The 19,300-nt window shown below is 40.7% G+C and overlaps 1 protein-coding gene and 1 long non-coding RNA gene across 2 annotated transcripts in view; one reads left to right on the forward strand and one right to left on the reverse strand.

Moving 5' to 3' along the window:
* CMYA5 (cardiomyopathy associated 5) overlaps positions 1-19,300 on the reverse strand; it is a 102,664-nt gene that overhangs the window by 4,953 nt on the left and 78,411 nt on the right. Inside the window, exons 9-12 of the mRNA XM_077139328.1 lie at positions 16,605-16,752; positions 5,324-5,457; positions 3,874-3,973; positions 961-1,134 (exon numbers count right to left, since the gene is read on the reverse strand). Coding sequence (XP_076995443.1) covers positions 961-1,134; positions 3,874-3,973; positions 5,324-5,457; positions 16,605-16,752 — 556 coding nt within the window. The remainder of the gene's footprint in view (positions 1-960; positions 1,135-3,873; positions 3,974-5,323; positions 5,458-16,604; positions 16,753-19,300) is intronic.
* Positions 472-12,002, forward strand: LOC143665652 (uncharacterized). The gene is made up of 3 exons (XR_013167140.1): positions 472-694; positions 9,587-9,729; positions 11,824-12,002. It is a non-coding gene; the product is annotated as an uncharacterized LOC143665652 (long non-coding RNA).

Genomic DNA, 19,300 nt, shown 5'->3' on the forward strand with positions numbered 1-19,300 from the left:
TAATTAACAGCACTAACATATATATCTGAATGTGGTTAAAACAGAAATGTTCAATTGCATATATTAACAGAATAAAAAATTAAAAAATAAAACCCATAGAGTTATACTGCACAACGAACCCTAAGTTAAACCATGGACTGCAGTCAATAGTACAATTATAAAAATGTGCTTTCATCGATGGTAACAAATGTTCCACAACAACCCAAGATATTAATAATAAAGTGATAGATGAGAATCCAGTATTTTACTCATGATTGTTGTAAACCTCAACTTCTGTAAAAAATATGCAGAGAGACCAGGAGTCAGCAAACTGTTTTCTAAAGAGCCAAATAGTAAATATTTTAGACTTTGCAGTCATTCAACCTTTCTTGCAACCAATCAACTCCGCCATTACAGAGCAAAAGCAGCTGCAGGCACTACGCAACAATTTGTTAAGAAGCAACTATGTTCCTTTTATTAACCTCACAAAACTTGCCAGTGAGTCATATTTGGCCCATTGGCCATGGTTTGCCAACCACGGATATAAAATGATTGGGGTTTGGGAGCGATCCACTTCTTCCTCAAACCTATTGATTCCTTCTCTGTGGAGGGAGCTCTTTTAGCATACTACCAGCAAGAAACACGCATCATTCTCTGCTTCTCTGGGGACAACTCTGCCCTGCAGGGCAGGGGAGCTTGCTGGCCAGGGCTCTGGGTGAGTGAGTCTGTTTAATAATAACAGCAATCAGTGTAAGAAAACCTCTTGCCCTCAGATATGAGCCACATTCTCTAATATCAGCTTCCTCAGTAACCAAAATAATATTTTATATCCTTTATATACTTGACTCGTTTTCTTTTTAACTTGGTTCAGAACATGGGCAGAGAAGCAGGATGCTACTCATTGGGACCTTCCGAGACCCCTACTGAGACATCAGCTCATGGCAGGTTGACTAAGAGAGGAAAGAGAGGGCTCCAGCTCACCTCTGCGGCTCAGAACAGTGCATGTACCAGGAGGTCTCCCCTTGCCCCAGGGCACCGGTCTGCAGAGTGGAGCTGGAGCAGACACCTAGTCGGTAAGCGGGGCAGTCAGTCACGGTGGTCTCCCAGTAGTGCTGGCCACAGACAGGCAGCTCCTCGCCCAGCACCGACGGGACTCTGCAGGCGAGGTCCAACAGGTTGAGTTTAGTGCAGAAATCATCAGCAATTATCTCATGAGCACCAACATTCCCAAACTTGTTATTGGATAAAGGCAGTGGATTCTTTTGCCCGCTGTGCTAAAATGACCCAAGTCCTGAGACACCGGGGTTTCCAAGACAGAAAAGGTTTATTGTTAGGCACTAAGCAGGAGAGCAGATGGCCTACTGGTCCAAAAACCTGTCTCTCCGAACTGTGTGATTCTGATAGTTTTATAGCATTGAAAGATGGATAGGTTTTAGGATAATGAGCACAATGGTCCCAGATGATGTAATTAGAGGTGATTTAATTATTGAGCATGTGCAAATTGATTGCATGCTTGGTCAAGAATGTATGTAAGACCATGGCAGCCTTACTATGATGATGGGTGTGATTTTATATTATAACGAGGTGCAGGTGACTTGTAGGTTAAAGTCTAAGCTACTACACAATGTCAGGCAGGCCCATTTTGGTTACACCTGGTCTCGGCTATCAAGATAACTGGATTTGGGGTGGGTTAACTCTGGGCTGACCCAAGGCCCTTCAATTAAAACATGAGGGGCTGTCTTTACTGATCCCAAGACTCTAACGTTGAAAAACTGGATCAGCGGGTATAAGTGAAGGTCAGTCACAAGCTTTTTATAAATTACAAGGGCACAAAAGAAAGTCTATACAATCATTATAAAAAATTCATTTTAAACTGGATTACAGTTTAAAAATTTCAGGTATTTCCCTCAGTCTACTACAATATACCAGAAAGTAAAAAAAGAATACTGTATAATAATTCAATAATCATAATTATCCCTTAAATCCTAACTTCTTGGTTACAAACACAGTTTAGGCAGGATTCTCGTCTTGGAAACTGCAGAATTCGACTAAAGACATTTTTCGTTCAATGTGTCCTCTGCCTTTCTAACCTAATTTGTCACACACGTCCCTAAACTCGCAATATCCATTTGGCACATTTTCCCTTGCCATGTATGTAACATGCATGCATCGTACATTGCAGCTCTTGAAAAAGCTGGGACCCAGGAAATAACAAGAACAATGGCAAGACAAAAAGAAATAGAACCATCTCGGCTTTCAAGGAGAGTGAGAAACTTGCAAAAAAAAGAAAAGGATTGCCTCCATAACCATTAACAATGAGTTGCGGTGTCCACCCACCAGTGAGAATGAGCCCAGCAACCAAATGAGATGGAGCACTCAAATGGCAAGGAGGCTGGGCAGGCCAGGGCGGTGGGGCCTGTGTATAATTAACCACCTACAATTAGTCTGCTTTGGAGAGGCTGATGGTCAACAATCTTCCAGGCGCTGCCCTCTTCGGATTGCAGTAGCTGCACCTGAGAGGTTGTTTAAAGGTCTCTTTTTGTCTCACCTTACATACGTTTATAACGAGAACTGTGAAATGAACCAAGGAACATTCAACCGCTGATGGGTGACCTTGTTTGCATGAGTTGCTCAATTTTGCTTTGGAAGGACTGAGACAGCAAGGAAGCATTTTTAATTTAAGCAGCGGTAATAATATTCAGTCAGCACCCTCTCCCTCTCCCCTTTAACAGATGAGAAAATGATTAATGGAAGAGACTGTATTTCACTTTCTCATGTCTTTACCCAACAACCTCATTTCAGAGAGGTGACTACTGACTAGCAATCACTCTGGAGAAAAGCCCGGCTGCTTGATATTTATGAACTAATTTTCAGGTTAATAATAAATAAATAAAATTCTAGAAAATGCATTATAGTTCTCTGTTATTATCTATGAACTTTTATCAACCCCCAGTCTATTTCTTGTCTTTTTGACTTTGTGAGAAATCCTAAAAGGACAGAAAAGATTCCTGAAATCTTTTCTTTTCCTCTGAATTCACTTATGTGTATGTTTTTAGTACCTATAATGTGCCAGGCCCCAGGCTTCATTCTGGGGATTCAGAGTCCAAAGACAGGGCGCAGCTGAGGTCCATCCCCGCAGAGTGTCTGACAGGTGACTCCCGAAAGGGGCAGTCCCCTCACACAGGGACGATCGGGGGGCACCAAGGGCCACAGCCAGCCCCGAAGGAGGCCAGCTGACGGGAAAACTGTGCCTGTCACTGCTGACGGACTTAGGGTTTTATTGGGAGAGCTGTGGCCAGCCCACACCGGGGCATGTCAGCGCCATCAGGGACATGTGTTTTACACAGCGTCACTGTTTTCAAAAGACTTTCACTTATATATCTCCCAATTGGCCAATCTGACCCTTAAAACAATCACGAGAGGTTGCAGGCTGCTCCCCTTGTCCTCGGTTTGGCTCCTCACTTCTGTGGTGCTTCCTTCTGTAGCAGCAAGACTCAGAAAGCCCTGCCTGTGGTCGGAGCTAGGACCTCAACAAAACGCCCTTCTCCCCTACTCCTTTTCAAGTGGAGCTTCACCATTTCATTCGTTGAAAATTATAGAATCAACCCAGACTGTTTCATTTAACCCGAGATAATATCTTACAACAGCCAATGTTTTATACAAATCCATCTATGCTTATACAGTCAGTAAAAATATCAACACTCTCTCAATTTACGAACTGTAGCTGTTGCCTTTCCCCGGTAATGAACTTGAACACACAGTTATGTGTGATGCCATGTGCAGCCAGGCCCACTGAACTGAGACTAAATCCAGGGGAGGGCCCACTGAAGCCACACCCTCTGTGGTGCTACTGCTGACCAAGCCAAAGCACTTGCGCTTTCATCTTCGACTTACTCTGTCAGCCGTCTCCTCTCAGCAAAGCTGATCACTGTTCCGTTTGAGGAAATCTGCAAAGCAGGATGAGCTGTTTCTCTTAACAGGAGAAACCGGGTTCCTAGAGCAGGTAAGAAAATAGGATGACAACATTGCCACCTGCCAAGGGCTGTCCCTAGGCTAACTCTGCATTTCAGACCTTAGTCTCCCTTTCCCCTGACATCAAAGTTTCCTGCTCAGTGTTTCCAGCCCTATAGCTGAAAATTTCATTCATGATAAGGCATCAGTGAATGTCAATGGCTGGCTGCCTCTAACTGGCACCAGATAGTTACACCTTTGCAGGTGTCTCCTATAAAAGAGCTGGCTCTGCTATGTCAAGGGTGGTCCAAGGACCAGCATCTACATCAGTATCTCCAGGCATCTATGTTACCTGGAAACTAATTAGAAATGCAGAATTTTGCCCCCGTCTTCCAGGCGTACTACATCAGAGTCTGTGTTTTTATCAAGATCCTCAGGAGATTCATGTGCACGTCCACATTTGGAGAAGCACTGGTTTAACCTAAAGGAGTAGTTCAAGGAGGGAAAGGTATAGGCACCATATTGCGCCTGTGGGGAAAAACATTTTCTGGGCAGGCAGCCTTCAAGTCTCGTTTTCATAAGCATCAGGCTGCCCCTAACTACAAGTACAAATGAGGCACAGGCACAAGTTCTTGCTTGTTGAAAAATCACTTAATGTGCCCCTTCTTGATCTTGTGCCATCTCTGAGTCTAGGATACCTTTCCATTCCTCACTTCCCTTCACAATAATTGAGAACAACCAAACAAGTTTTATGGGCAAACATTGTGTATTTCCCCCAAAATATCATTGACCAGTTTTATCATGTCCGTGAGTTGTTCATTCATTCAACAAACATTAATTGGCACACACTATATGCCAGGCACCAAGAATAAACACAGGAATGAGACTGAAAACTCATTCATAGAGATCACAGTGTAACGAAACAGGAACCTCCCCACCGTCCCCCCACCCCAACTACACCCCCCACCCCCACACACCCCACTGACACACGTCCCCCACCCTCAAAACACACCCACAAATAATAGCACATTATGACCCAAACAAGAATCCTCTGGGGAAATGTTAAAAAATACAAATGCCAGGACCCATCCCCAGATCAATTAAATCAGAATCTCTGGGAGTGGGGCCTGGCATCGGCATTTTTTTTTTAAGCATCCTTAAGTGATTGCTAATGAGCAGGCAAAGTTGGGAACAACCAGAAAAACAAAAGGACCGCCTTGACCTTCCACCAGTCTTGGGTCCCCATACCAAAAATCTAGCACTGACATCAAGTTGTCAACTTGTAAATAACAAAACTTTATGAAGTTTCCCTGTAGACTGTCTTCTTGGGGCAGCAGCATGGAAGGAATGGGAGTGCTTGGAAATAGCCCGGTGTGTATGGAGGAGAAAGTACCTCTGGTGGAAATGAGGGCAGCTTCACTCTGCTCACTTGTCCCAAAAGCATTGATGGCTCTCACATAGAAAAAGTAGTTATCATTGGGCTGAAGGTTAACTTTCAGCTGGAGTCCTTTAATTCCAGAGAAAGATCTAAATACCAAGGGAAAATAATAGTTTTAAATATAACACCACATACTAGATGACATTATATATTCCAATTCTGCAGTGAATGAACATCTTTTAATAACAACGAATAACTTATGGTCTTCCCTTTTTATGCCCACAGAGTCAGAAAACCAGATTCTGCAAAATGGTCATTGTTCACTAATATTACTTTATTAAGTCATTTCTATTTTTGCTAATTTTAGTCCAATACATACCTTCCAGAATACTCCTTGGCACAGAGTCAAACCTCAAAAAAATTCATTCAGAAAACAAACTAATTTTGTGATTAATGAATTGCCAAGAATACGTTTATGCTCTTTATCAGTCTTTGGTTAAGAGGGCCGTTTGGCATTATGATGATGTTAAACCAATCTATAGTTCAAGGGACCCTCGTGATCTCATTAGCAGATCTGAACTGTGGAGATTTTAAGATGAGTGGTGGTTTTATACATGGTCACATGCCAAAAGCCATCAAGATCTCTAGAGAGGAGAATATCTTCTAAGGCTTGCATGATGCTGGCAAGAAAAAAGAATTCTACTTGTTCAAAGATAAACAAACAAACAAACAAAAAAACCCTCCAAAGTAGCTATTCCTAAATTACCTATTTAAATGAAAAGAAAAGTGCAGGAGTGGTATCTAATTGGCAGTGGACTTGACAAGTACACTATAAAATACAGAGCATTTAAATACAAATGGACTTTCCAGATTTGAAGCTGACACTCTCTAAACTTGCCAATGAGCTGAGATAGTTTTGTGCCCCTTGTCCATTCTCTTACTCTGCTTGATATCATGCCTAGATTAGTCAAATAAAGCACACATGCACTCTCTTTTGGCTTCTATTTGGGGAGACCTTGCAGAGAGTTCCAAGTTCGGCTCCTTACTAATGAAAGAATTCCTACCTGGAGCATATCATGGTTGGTGAATGAAAACAACAGTCCCATATGTTTATCCTTAAGAGGATGGAGTGTTGAATTTGTTTGTTTGCTTTTGTTTATCTTTGTTACTGTTTTGTTATTAATGAATATACCACAGTACCACTAGAATCAACGTGAAGGCACTGCTTATCAAAACAAAGATTGTTTTTTTCCAGGTTGTTTCTAATTCTGTTGACTTATTTCATTCTCAATACCTGCCTTAAAGAATAACATGGAGAAGCAGAAAAAAAAAAGTATTACTGACTCAGAAAAGAAACTAATTTAGAAGTTCTTATAAGCAGAAAATCTGTGTTAGAGTAACAACCTCCCAACCCCATCACCATGTGGAAAAGTACAAAACCTCACAGCGTGCTCCTGAGAGGCTGGGGTGCAGGGAGGGAAGCAGCGTAGGTCTATTTGTGTAGCTACTATTTGGTGCCCTGTGTGTGCAAAAGGTCAGTGCAAACTTCTCAAATTTTGCTGGTTGTTATTTCAGAACCCATGACCTGACCTGGCCCTCAGGAGCGCTCTATCTTTAGATGCACTGACAGTGGATGGATGAAATTGAGCCACAAGTACACTGACAGCTAATTATGCATGAGTTAATTAATAAGAAACCAAGTCCTATGATTAAGAATGTAAATCCAGGCTAAAATGTCTAGAATATTATACTGGGGTAAATGTATATGTTGTTTGGATTTATAACTGCAGAGATATTTTTAATGTACATTAATTACAATTAGTAATAAAGCAATTCTCACTAAGCACACATGGGCCTAAACTGAATTCCAGACTTCATGCACTCATTAAATAAATTTGTGTTGATCACTTTCTATGTGCTTAGGCCTAAGGAAATTTCAGCCTAGAGACTGTATAAGACATAGTTACATTTTGTAACAATGCAGTTGTTAAATACCAAGGCTGCAGATGTTTAGGCAAGTGTTTGTTCCTAAATTTGTGAGGTGTGTCAAGGAGGAAATATACATATACACGCATACAGTCAATTGCGTGCTATATCTCATTACTCACTTAAAGAATAAAGGTTTATTTACATGATACCAAAGTCAAAATATGGGATCAGATCACGCTTTCAGTGCCTCAAACAGATGCTATGCAGATTTGATAAATATGCACAAGGCCCTCACTGAATAAAGTACTAGGCATGAAAATGAAAGCAATAAGAGATGTGGTGGTGTTTTATTATTTACAAGTTGCCATCTTATGCTCAATTACTAAGAGCAAAGTAAATAAGCTCAGATACATATGTTTCGTTTCATGGCTATTTATTCTGTCTGAGCTCAATGAGATGTCACAGTAAGTTTTCAAGTCAGTTGTTACTACTTTTTAGCCAACTGAAGACTTCAAAAAATTTGGAATTTGAAATCTGAGAAGTAGCACCTTTCCATGCATTGGGACTTTTTAAATTTCAAAAACAAGACCAAGAAACTTGACATAATTGCAACTGAAGCCACAGGACTTTGCATTGTATGCCAGTAGAATTCAAGTTCACAGATAGACCAAAGTTACTGAGACTCTTCAAACTTCAGCAAGTTATCAGGCAGCCAATGGAACTGCAGAAGCTAGTTGGTTCTTACCAAAGTAAGTAATATGACTACGTGACTGTGGTTAGAAGTTCAGAGGAGGCTACAGAAGCTGATTCTAAAGATCATATAGAAAAGAAATACCAAAAGAAAAAAGAAAGAGAAAAAAAAAGTCATGAAGCAGCAAACTACCCTACCAGGTACTCTAAATTGTGGAGTTATAATAGTAAAACCAATACAGCATGGAGCATACAGAAAGGGCTCAGTGGTACAGATTATAAAGGCCACAAACGGAGCCAAATACATCAGCTCTTGAGTATATGATAATGGTAGCGTTTTAAATTAGAAGAAAGAAATGACGGCGTTTTTGTTGGGACAGCGGGACAAACTAGAAAAAAATAAAGCTGGATTCCTTACCACACTTTTTACTGAAATAAATTCCAGATGATAAAAGATCCAATTTAAAAAAAAAAAGAAACCATTAAATACAAAGGAGAATTTATATATATAAACATTAAACATATACATAGAGAGAAGCATTTAAAAACATGACACAAAAATTAAAAGCTATTTGAAAAAGACTGATAAACTCAATTTTAAAAATTACACATGGCAAAATATTTCAAAAAATACTTGCAACTCCTATCACCGATGAGAATTAATTTCCTTAATAAAACAAAAAACTACAACGTCAATAAGAAAAAATACCACAATCCAGTGAGGGAAAAATAGGCAAAGAAAGTATGTAGACAGCTCACAGAAAAGGAATTATATGGCTCTTAAAAATGTGAAAAACTGTTCAACCTATTAAGACAAATGCAAAATAAAATTGTATTGAGATTCCATTTCCACCTATCAAATTGTCAATAACCAAAAAGTTTGATAATACCATGTATAGGACAAAGCAATGAAGAACCAAGCACTCAGATGCTGCTGGTCGGAGTGTCAATAGCTACTCCCTTTTTGGAAACAATTGGTTTAAAATCTATCGAAATTTAAAAGTACGCTGTTTTAACCAGGCATTTTTATATGTAGGAATTTATCCTACATATATACACATGTGAGAAATGATGTATGCACAGGGTTGTTTACTGCAGCACTGTTTGTGATAGGAAGAAAGTAGAAAACAAAAATGCCTCTCAATTGGGTAGGCCACAATGGCTCAACAGGTAGAGTTTTCACTTGCTGTGCTGGAGACCCGGGTTCGGTTCCCGGTGCCTGCCCATGCAAAAAAAAAATGCCCCTGAATAAGAGATTGATCAAATAAATTAAATTAAATTCCTAAACAGAAAGCTGTAGAGTTTTTTTAAAAAATTGAGGCAGCTATATATATTAATATAGGATGCTCACAAAGCATAAAAGCAAGGTGATAGAAATCTATCTATAAATTATATAAATATATGTGTGTGTGTGTGTATAGCATGCTACAATTTGTTAATAGAATATAGTTTCATGTACAGGCACAGAATATCTAACAGGATAAATACAATTCAGGTAGCAATAATTGCCTCTGGGGTATAGAATGGAATAGGTGAGGTATAGGGAAAAAGAAGACAATTTTCACAGCATTCCCTTTGTATCTTTTGAATTTGGACCACTTGTACATAATACCTACCCAAAATGTATTAAATAATTTACTTTTAGGGGCTCTCTTACAGGCTCAGGAATTCAGGTGGTGGCACGATGTGTTTGCAGAATCTCAACGGACACGTTCACTTGAACTTTGTAAAGAAGCTTCTCTAGGGATCTGATAAATCAATGTTGTGTGCAGTGTGGAAGGAAGGAGCGAGCCTGTGCTGAGGTGAGCTGAGGGGCTGGTAGCTACGAGGGGCGACTCTTCCCTGTACCAGCAGGTCTAACCCCTGGCTCCAGTATGCTTTCTCCCAGGCAGGGGTTACACTATGGAGGCACCGAGGGCCGTGACTCCTGCAGGCAGCCCCGGGTGGTACTGTCACTGTAGTGCACAGCAGATGGCTAAGTAGGAATTGTTTTTTAAAAACACAGCTGGCTTGTACTGGCAATCCTGTTGACAGCACCAACATTCAGCCATCTGTCAACACCATTTCATGTGAACTGTGAATAGAGCACACTGCTGTGCCCTATGGGGACAGCTCATAAAACAGTTCCCCAAATGTGCCTGGGCATATGAGACCTCCTGAATTGGGGTCTCTCTAGCAAGAACCTGTGAATCTAAACATTTAGCGAGCATCTCAGTTGATTTTTATGATCCGTGAAGATGGGAAACAAAATGATAAGATGGGGCAGTGGGTGGGGTGGTGAGGACGAATGGGAGGGAGAAAGAAGAAAAAGAAGAAAACTATATGAGAACATAAGCAGCATCAATACAAGAACAACTAACTAACTATAGGGGTATGAAGCCATTTATATAAAAATCACATCTAACTGTAAAAAATAGAACTTTTTGTTTAAAATGAAAATTTTGGGTTAAATCAGGAGTATTTATGTACTGGTTTTCCTTTAAAAAAACTTGGTAAATAAAAATCTTTTAACGGGACCATTTTTCTTTCAATACATGAGGACATTATGGAGGTTCAGTGTTACTAAGTAACAGCTACTATTTCATCGCAGAGTAGAAACAGAACTCATGAGGGCTGAGGGCTGCTGACTTGAGCTTTCCTGTAATTAAAATCTCTCAGTTAAAGTGAGCCGAAGGATTCCAGTAGAAAGAATGTGCATTTTATATACCCTCAAAAGCCTAAATGAGGGTGGGCCATGGTGGCTCAGTGGTAGAGTTCTCACCTGCCATGTCAGAGACCTAGGTTCGCTTCTGGGCGCCTGTCTATGCAAAAAAAAAAAGAAAGCCTAAATGATACCATGCATATTTCAGACAGAGAATTCCAGGGGGCCTGGTAACATGAATTCTTCTGATTCCTCTATGCTCTCCTTTACCATTCCAAGGCCACATATGTGGACAAATCGGGTCCCCAGAGAACCACCTGCACAGATTTTCTCTCATATCCAGTTTAAGAAATGGCTACACAGGGAATGTTTCTGCATCTTTTGGCAACCTACTCTTAAAGACAATCACTATTAATCTTGTTCAGTAGCCCTTACATAAAGATCTACACGAAAAATTCATCTTAGAACTGAATGTCAAAATATATCATTGTGTCTTGGTGAAATGTTGTGCTTCCTTTTTTAAAAAAGATGAGTTATGTAATCTCTTTCTCCCTCTTGCTCTCTCCCCCTCTCTCATGTTTTCACTTTAGCTGCCAGGAAGTTCAGATCTAAATTTTATGTTCCATTGAGATACTGTTTCTAACCTGCACTTTCTGATACAATCTCCTCACCTCTAAATCATCTGGCTCTGGTTCTTAATGGGTTGAGTGGTTCTATAAGGTGAAAACTTGAACATTTTTGGAAATTAACAGAACGTAAGTCAGACATGAAGGAAAAGACTGAGTTTTCCATAGGCTGAGGTTTTACAGGTCAACGAGGAGATGTTTGGGGTTTTAAATGATCAAAGTCAAGTTGGATTCGTCAGGAGGATTTCTTTTAGAAAGCTGAATTGCAAGAACGTCGGGGGAGAAAATCATCTCTGCATAACTCACTCTGCCAAGGACTTCCTGTGAGGGACAGGACAAACTGGTCAGGCTGGACAGTTAGCCATGAATCCCTCAGTGAGCCTGGGCCACCCATGTCAGTGACCATGATGGTGTCATGGGAAGCAAGCAGGGGGCGGAAATGACTGCCTCCTTTACCCACAGGTTGCAGAAAGGATCAAACTGCTAGCTATTGACCGCTGTCATTTGTCACCCATCCAGGTGAAAGCTTAGTGAGAAAGTTTTGAACAGAGAAAGATCTGGTGGGATTCTCTGTGTCCTACTCAGGCTCTGAGTTCATGAGGAAACATTCTCTTCTTCATCTAATACAGATGGGCAGAAGGCATCCCCAGCCGGGACACCCAGCTGTGAAAGAAGACTCCATCCTAGCCTCACCTGGTATGGCCCTGAAAGCTGGAAACGAGAGGGAGATGAGTTCACAGGTCCAGTACCCAGGACCACCCCAGCCGAGGGCCTGTCCAGAGAGTGGGGGGGTTCACCATCAACTATTCTGTGGCATATTGAGTCTCACAGATTCGTCCTTCAATGCACAGCTTCTCTCTGCACAGCCCACACAGCTAATCCCTGTACTATATTTCTCTCAGGTTTCCCTCCTCCACCCACAGCTCTGCCGCGTTCTCTCCACAAAGGAGAGACAGAACAGCTGAGAAACAGCAGAGCCGTGGAAAATTTTTCAAAGTGCTTCGAGCCCACCCAACCTGAGGAGAGCATTCAAAGAAAAACAGGAAAGGATGAGTGGGACTCCCTCAGCCCCCACACACGAGCCAGGGATTGTCACTCCCACCCACCTCCAGTCCCAACAGGGGCCCACTGCTGGGACTGAGCCTCGGTGCCCACATGCAAAAATATGCAAATAGAGTCTCAGGGAGGATTATGGAAGGGAGGCAATTGCTGGGTTATTTCAAACAGTGCGTCATGAAACTTGGGGGCACAACAGGCTCATCCCATCCAAACGCCCACCACGGGAGTTTAACCAGCACCTTTGGTCTTAAATTAGAATAGCTAGAGGCTATCATACTGGGAAAATGAGTGCAGGGCTGAAGATGGATGTTTCTGCTCTGATAACCAAAATTAGACTTCCCAATCTAGGGGACAATTCAATGTCTCCCTCAGTTGTGTGTGTTTTTTTTCTTCTTCTTTTCTTTTTTGTTTTGTATTTTGTTTTTGATATTACTCATTTTTTCCCTCCTTTCTTTCATTTCCTTTAAACTTCTCTTCCTACACCAGACTAGAGCTTTCATTCATTAAACAGACATTTATAGGGGTCTACAGAGATAAGACCCCCACCCTCCCCAGTTTACGGATTAGGCTCAAACTATCAAAAGAAGTAATCTTTAATCCCCCTTAGTCCTCTTCAGTGACCTCTGGATAAATTTTTGGATCTAGTTTGTCATAGGGTTTCTTATAGGACCCAGAATTTATGTAAGGGTTATGTAACCAATGGATAAACAGGACTATAAGTGCCCTTCCCTATTAGTGACCAATGAAAAGGTCTGCAGACCACTGATTAGACTAGTCCTATCCCCTGGTTAAGTTTGCAAGCACTAAAATTAACTCATTCACCATTCTCCTTTACTTTGTTGACATAGTTGATTTGTTTCCCATTTTGATTAAAAAATTATCTGCAAAGCTTGCCTAATTTTTCTTGTTGGTTTCAGTACCATGTATTTAACGCTAATTGATATGTACCCATTCAGGTGATACATATTTATTGAGTGGCTACAGTATGGCAGACACTATTGCAGGCACTTAGGCTGCAACTTTATATAATTATGGTCTCTTCATTGGAACTAATGTGCTAGTGGGATTAGACAAACCATGGCTGGCTCTTCTTTCAGAGAGACTAAGTAACTTTAATTATCCACTGCCATGCAGAAAACCAAGTGAAGAGCATGATCCTAAGGGAATTGAAAAGTAGGGATTGTTTGCATTTGTTGACTAGAGGTGATCACATTTTGAGGCTCCTTATCAGTTCTGTCTGCCTAATCCGTTCACGGCTGGCCTCTTAGAGACTGAGTCATACAGATTACAGGTAAATAATTAACAATATGTAGGGTATTGAAGCATCAGACCCTGTAAGGAATGTTTTTAAAGCTGGTTGTTGGCTGCAAGAACTAGAAGGTAAAAAGACCTACGACATATAGCCTCTAGCAAAGGGTAGAATTTTCCTTTCCTCCTGAACCTTCAAAAAGGAGAACCAAAAGAGATACAATGGAATTTTGTGGCCCTGGATCTCTGAGACCAATGATTAATTATTTCACAATGTGTTGACATCAACATGGGGTAGAAGACATTGAGGCGTCTACTGATGAAAGATGAGGCACATAAGCAATAGACTTAGCAACCAATGTGGGTAGTAATTTGTAGCTAGAAAAATTTTGCTTGCTTCAAAAAATTATTTATTGTCAGAGTCAGTAGAGACCCACAGGCTGGAGAATCAGCCCAGGGCTATTCTAATATGAATTAGACATATTGCACCTTCTGGCACTGAGGGGTCTTTTAGTATCTAATTGGAAAACTTCCCCCTCTCCTAGGCAGCTCCAACCTATCAACAGGACTTAGCATGTGGAATTCCTGTTTACTTCTAAATTTGCTGAATTATAGCCATTCAACATCAAAGGATTCTTTATTGTTCTAAAACTAATAGAAACTTCTGCTTATCCAGTCGCTCATATTGCTCTCCTGCAACAAGAAAAAGAAAAATGAACCCTTGGCAAAGCCTCAAAGGGAATAAACTAATGACAAGCCTTATGTTTCAATAAGCTCAATTTTTGTTTTAATGAATTTCGTGGATGGCCATTTTTCCCTACAAATGGAACTGTCATTGGTTTCTTTAGCTTTGATGGAAGGATTTTTTTGGGCGAATGTACTGTTGATTTCAAATGGACCTTTTTTTTTTTTTTTTGAGAGTTTCAGAATGATCAGGGAAAGGAAGAACATAATCAACGAGATTTTAAATGCTATTGCATTCTCTTCTTTATCTGTGTTTTTCATGTGACCAAAAAAAACTCAGAAAGTGAAACAACTCCCAGTTTTCAGGCTAATTCATCCTATGTAATATACAGATTTTAAAACTAGTGACAAGAATAAGACAGATCTGGGTTTGAATCTTGACACCAATCTCTTACTTCATTATGTAACAGCCTTGTAATAGTGGCCAAATTATTTAACCTTCTTGAGTCTCAATAAATGGAGTTCATTACCTACCTGCTCATAGGATTGTGGAGGTGAGGGAGATCTAGCACAGTGCCTGGCATGTGGGAAAGCCCTCAGTGCAGGCCATTTCCCCTTCCACCTCCCTTTTCCTCCTCCCTGTAGCCACATTTATGAAATGATATCACAATTCTCTCAGTAACATGGCTTCTATCATCTCAGGGCTTCCAGATCTCTGCTGATTTAAGTGTCCAATGTGCTGATATTACATATTCAAGTGCCAGCTGGGGCTTGATGCCATAACAAGAATGACTCATTTCAGAGCACACCTGAACAGTCTGATCTTGCCTCTGAGAGAACTGGGGTTTCCTCGCTGCCAGTAGAGAATGGTGGGAGAGACTGAACTGAGACTCGGGTACTTCTGAGACAGTGTCTCACAGTCTCAAGGGTTCTTCATGGGGAGGCCTGGGACTCCCCTTAGAGATATTAATCAGGGGTTAGCAGCAACTTGGGCTTTGAAATCTGATAAAACTGGATTTGAATCCCGATTGCCACTTACTAGCTGGGTAGCCTCTCAAAGTATCTGTTTCCTCTCTGAGCTCTTGGGAAGATTAAATAAGGCAACTTACATAAAGTACTTAGGACACAGTAGTATATAATAAATGCTCAATAAAAGTAATTTCTGAATAGGCTGAACGCCACCGAACTGTTTACTTTAAAATGGTTAATTTTATGTGAATTTCACCTCAATTAAAAAACCAGAAAATATTTATATACTCTCTCCCTTTCCCTTCTCTCTCCTCTCTTTGCCTCTATCTCTCTGTCTCTCCCTCTCTCTCTCTTTTCCTCACCAGAGTTTACCTCTAAGTTATTTGCTGATTATGAAGACTGTCTTTCAGAAGTTGGCAGATTAACAGAGATGTTGTTCTTTGCACACTTACTATGTTCTCAGTTCTGCGGAAATGCTTACATCCCACCCATACACACCCTACCCAACATTAATTTGTCCTTTGATCATTGTTTGTGAAGCTTGTCTTCACATACTTGAAATAAACTATAATTATCACTCAGTTGTATGAAACCTCACATTACGTAACTAAATTGTTGTTGATTGATCATGAAGATGATCAAGAACTTAAGTATATACTTTATTTAAAAGCTGCCTAATTTTATACCACATTGCTAAGTTCTGTAACCTAGCAAAATGGTTCATCTCAGTAAACTTGGTTTAAAAAAAAACAAAGCTGAAAACTTCTCTATCAATATATGAATGCTAACATAATGATCTTAACATTCATTGTAGAACCTGAAGTTGCTTTACTGGTGTGATATTAGAGGTTCCGAAAACAATACCTCAGTACATCAGTTAATATTTACTAAATGTCCACTGAAAGTACTTTCCTTTATAGATAAAGTTTAGCTTCATAATTTTAGCAAGAGAGCTTCACACTTCTTTTTTCTCATTAGATTCTTCATGCTCTTGCAGGTATGTCTCTGTGATGATATATGCTTAATTAGCTCCTTTATATTACCGATATATCACAGGGACATTCAGAATTCCATCATACACAAATTTGCTATTAGTTTCCTCAGTTGGTGGTACCTAGTAAAAAGTATATAAAAATATGCACAAACCCTGTGTAATGATTCAAGTTAAATATGCTTCAAAGAATGTTCAAACTTATGAAAATTCACATGCATTTCTCTTACTAGGGAGCTATTGTTCTGCATTATATCATGTGTGTTTATTACAAACTTTGAGTTCCTTGATGAGTAGTGAACAAGCTGCAAATCAAGTCAACAGCTTAACTAGCATGGCAGGAGTTTAGAAAGCGCTTCTCCCTCTGTGAGCATAAGCCTTACAGGTTATCTTAGGAGGCTGAACGTGGTCCCTGGTATGGATTCTGGGGGGTCTGCTTCCCAGAGGACAGGTTCTTACCTGAGACCCTCACCCTCGGGAGAGTGCTGTCTGCAGTACTCCAGGGTGTAGGTCTCCGTGGCCTCGAGGTTGGTGGGCTGCCAGCGGATGGTGGCTGTGTTCCAACACACAGTACAGTCCTCGGCTCGGATCACGGGGGTGGACGGAGCTATAGAGAACCAAACGAATAGTTGGTGGAGCAACGCCAGCTCTAATTCCATGGTACCCTGGGAAGGGTCCTTCAGCATGATTTTAATTTACTTTTTGATTAGAAAATACATTCTGTGTTGAAACCCCAAAGGTATACAAATTTATATATAGAGAGAAGTCTCCTTCCTACTTTGCCCTCCAAATTGCCCAGCTGTCACCTTCCCCAAAAAGATATTAGCTTCCTATAGATTCCACAAGTTCCTTTATGCGCGGATAAGCAAAAATAAATAAATAAAGATTGTGATGCCATCGTTGTAGCATGGATCTTTCCCTTAGTAGGTATGCAATGAATATTTGCTTAAAAAACCAAGAAGGGGGACTCTAGGATGGACTTCCAGAGAAGATGGCAGAGTAGGGAGCCCCAGGACTAGGTCCTCCCACCAAAACAACCATTATACAGGCAGGAACTGTCTGAAACAACTATTTTTTAATTTCAGAGGACAGAAAAACACTGCACAGTAGTCAGGGAAGAACAGGAAAAAAGCAGCAGATGAATTATGGTAAAAAACTATAAATCCTCTCTTAGCACGGTAGCTACCAGTGCCCACCCCCCACTCTCACAGCAGCTGCTATGGGGTCTGGGCCTTGGCTAGATGCTGGTGATAAAAAGAGGCATCATAAAGATCCTTTTCCACAGTAACAGAGGTGGGCATGCCCAGTCGTTGATCATGTCTTCTTTGGTCAGCAAATCTGGGACCAGAATACTGCGTTTCTGCTCTAAGGGAAGTTACTGTTAAAAAACCAACTTGGCCAATGGTGGCAGCAGCGATCATTCTTTCAACCCTGCCATGGATGGGGGCAGAGGCAGTAGAGAGATAAAGAGGCAGCACTTCCTCAAGGCTGCAGGGGACAGTTAGCTGAAGAGCTGTATTATCAGAAAAGCTCAGCTTTGGGAAGCTATGAGAGAAGCTTTTGGGGTCCTTCCTGATCCCCTACTCATGACACATCAGAGCCAATCTGAGTCCCCTTCTGAGTCCCTGGCCCTGTTTTGCTCATAAAGACTGAGTTGGGAAAGACTTCTCTGGGGTGACCCTCCTCCCAGAATTTGCCTTCCAAACAAAAGCAGCATGAAATGACAAAAGGGGTGTAAAAAACTATAGAGGCACACAGTCTAGAACAAAGCCTGCCCATGTCAAATACCCTGTAGAGGGAGGTCTGTTTCCTGAGAAACAGAAGGGACCACAAAACTTCCACAAACAGGAAAACTCCAAAACAACTAAGTAGCAAAAGTCCAGAACAAGACAGAGACCCAGAAAGGCAGGGAAAACCCACATGCTGCACTTGCCTTTGGCAGATCTTCTTGATAGGAGGGCCGAAGCTCAAGAAGAGCCATGTCCTATCACCAGCTGGCTAGAAAGCCAAGAAACAGACATCCCAGGAAAAAATTCCAGAGTTAACATTTTAAAGCATTAAAATGTACAGTGTGCAATAAGAACACTAGACAAACAAAGAAACCAGAGACGGTGGGCATCCAAGGAAGAGGAGAACAATCCAGAAAACACCAATGAACAAAACAAGACTGTGGGCATACCAAACAAAGCCTTTAAAAAAAATGATCATAAAAATGCTGAAGAGGGTGAAGGAAAGTACAGAGAAAGAACTACAGGAAAACAATGAATGAACAATTTAAGAGTTTAAGCAAAGAGACAGAAATTTTTAAAAAGAACCAAACAATATCACTGGAGTTGAAGACCACAATAACTTAAATGCAAATGCCCAGGAATGTTTCAAGAGCAGATTGTAGCTGACAGCAAAGAGAATCAATGAACTCAAAGATAAGATGCTTGAAATGAGTCAGGCTGAGGAGCAGAAAGTAAAAAGAAGTATTTAAAGCCAAAACAGCCAAAGAGAGCTATGAGACACCATTAATTGCACCAAGATATGCATTATGGGAGTCCCAGAAGGAGAAGAAAGAAAGAAAGGGGCAGCAGTTATATTCAAAGAAATAATGACAGAGGGCTTCCCAAACATAGCAAAAGATGTGAACATGCATATCCAAGAAGCTCAGAGAACACTAAACAGGATAAATATGAAGAAATGTATGCCCCATTGCATATCAATTATACTATCAAAAGCAAAGAACAAGGGGAGAGTTCTGAAAGATGCAAGAAAAAGCAACATGTTATATACAAGGGAGTCCAATTACATCGAGTTCCAATTTCTCATCAGATACCATGGAGGCAAAGAGATACTAGGTTGAAATACTTAAAAGTCCTGAATGAAAACAATCTACCAGCCAAGAATTTTATGACTGGTGGGAATGACTTTCAAAAGTGAGGGAGAGACTAAGATATTCTCCAATTAACAAAAGCTGAGGAATTTCATTACTATAGACCTGCCCTATAAGCAATGCCATAGGGAGTTCTTCAGACTGAAGGAAAGGACACTAAACAGTGGCTCAAAGCAGCACAAAAAAATAAAGACTTGTAGTGAAGGTAACCATTTAGGTAATTATAAATGCCAATATTATTGTATTGTATTGTTTAGCATGTAAATCCATTTCTTAC

The sequence above is a fragment of the Tamandua tetradactyla genome, chromosome 21 (assembly GCF_023851605.1).
Source record: "Tamandua tetradactyla isolate mTamTet1 chromosome 21, mTamTet1.pri, whole genome shotgun sequence".
Lineage (NCBI taxonomy): Eukaryota > Metazoa > Chordata > Mammalia > Pilosa > Myrmecophagidae > Tamandua > Tamandua tetradactyla.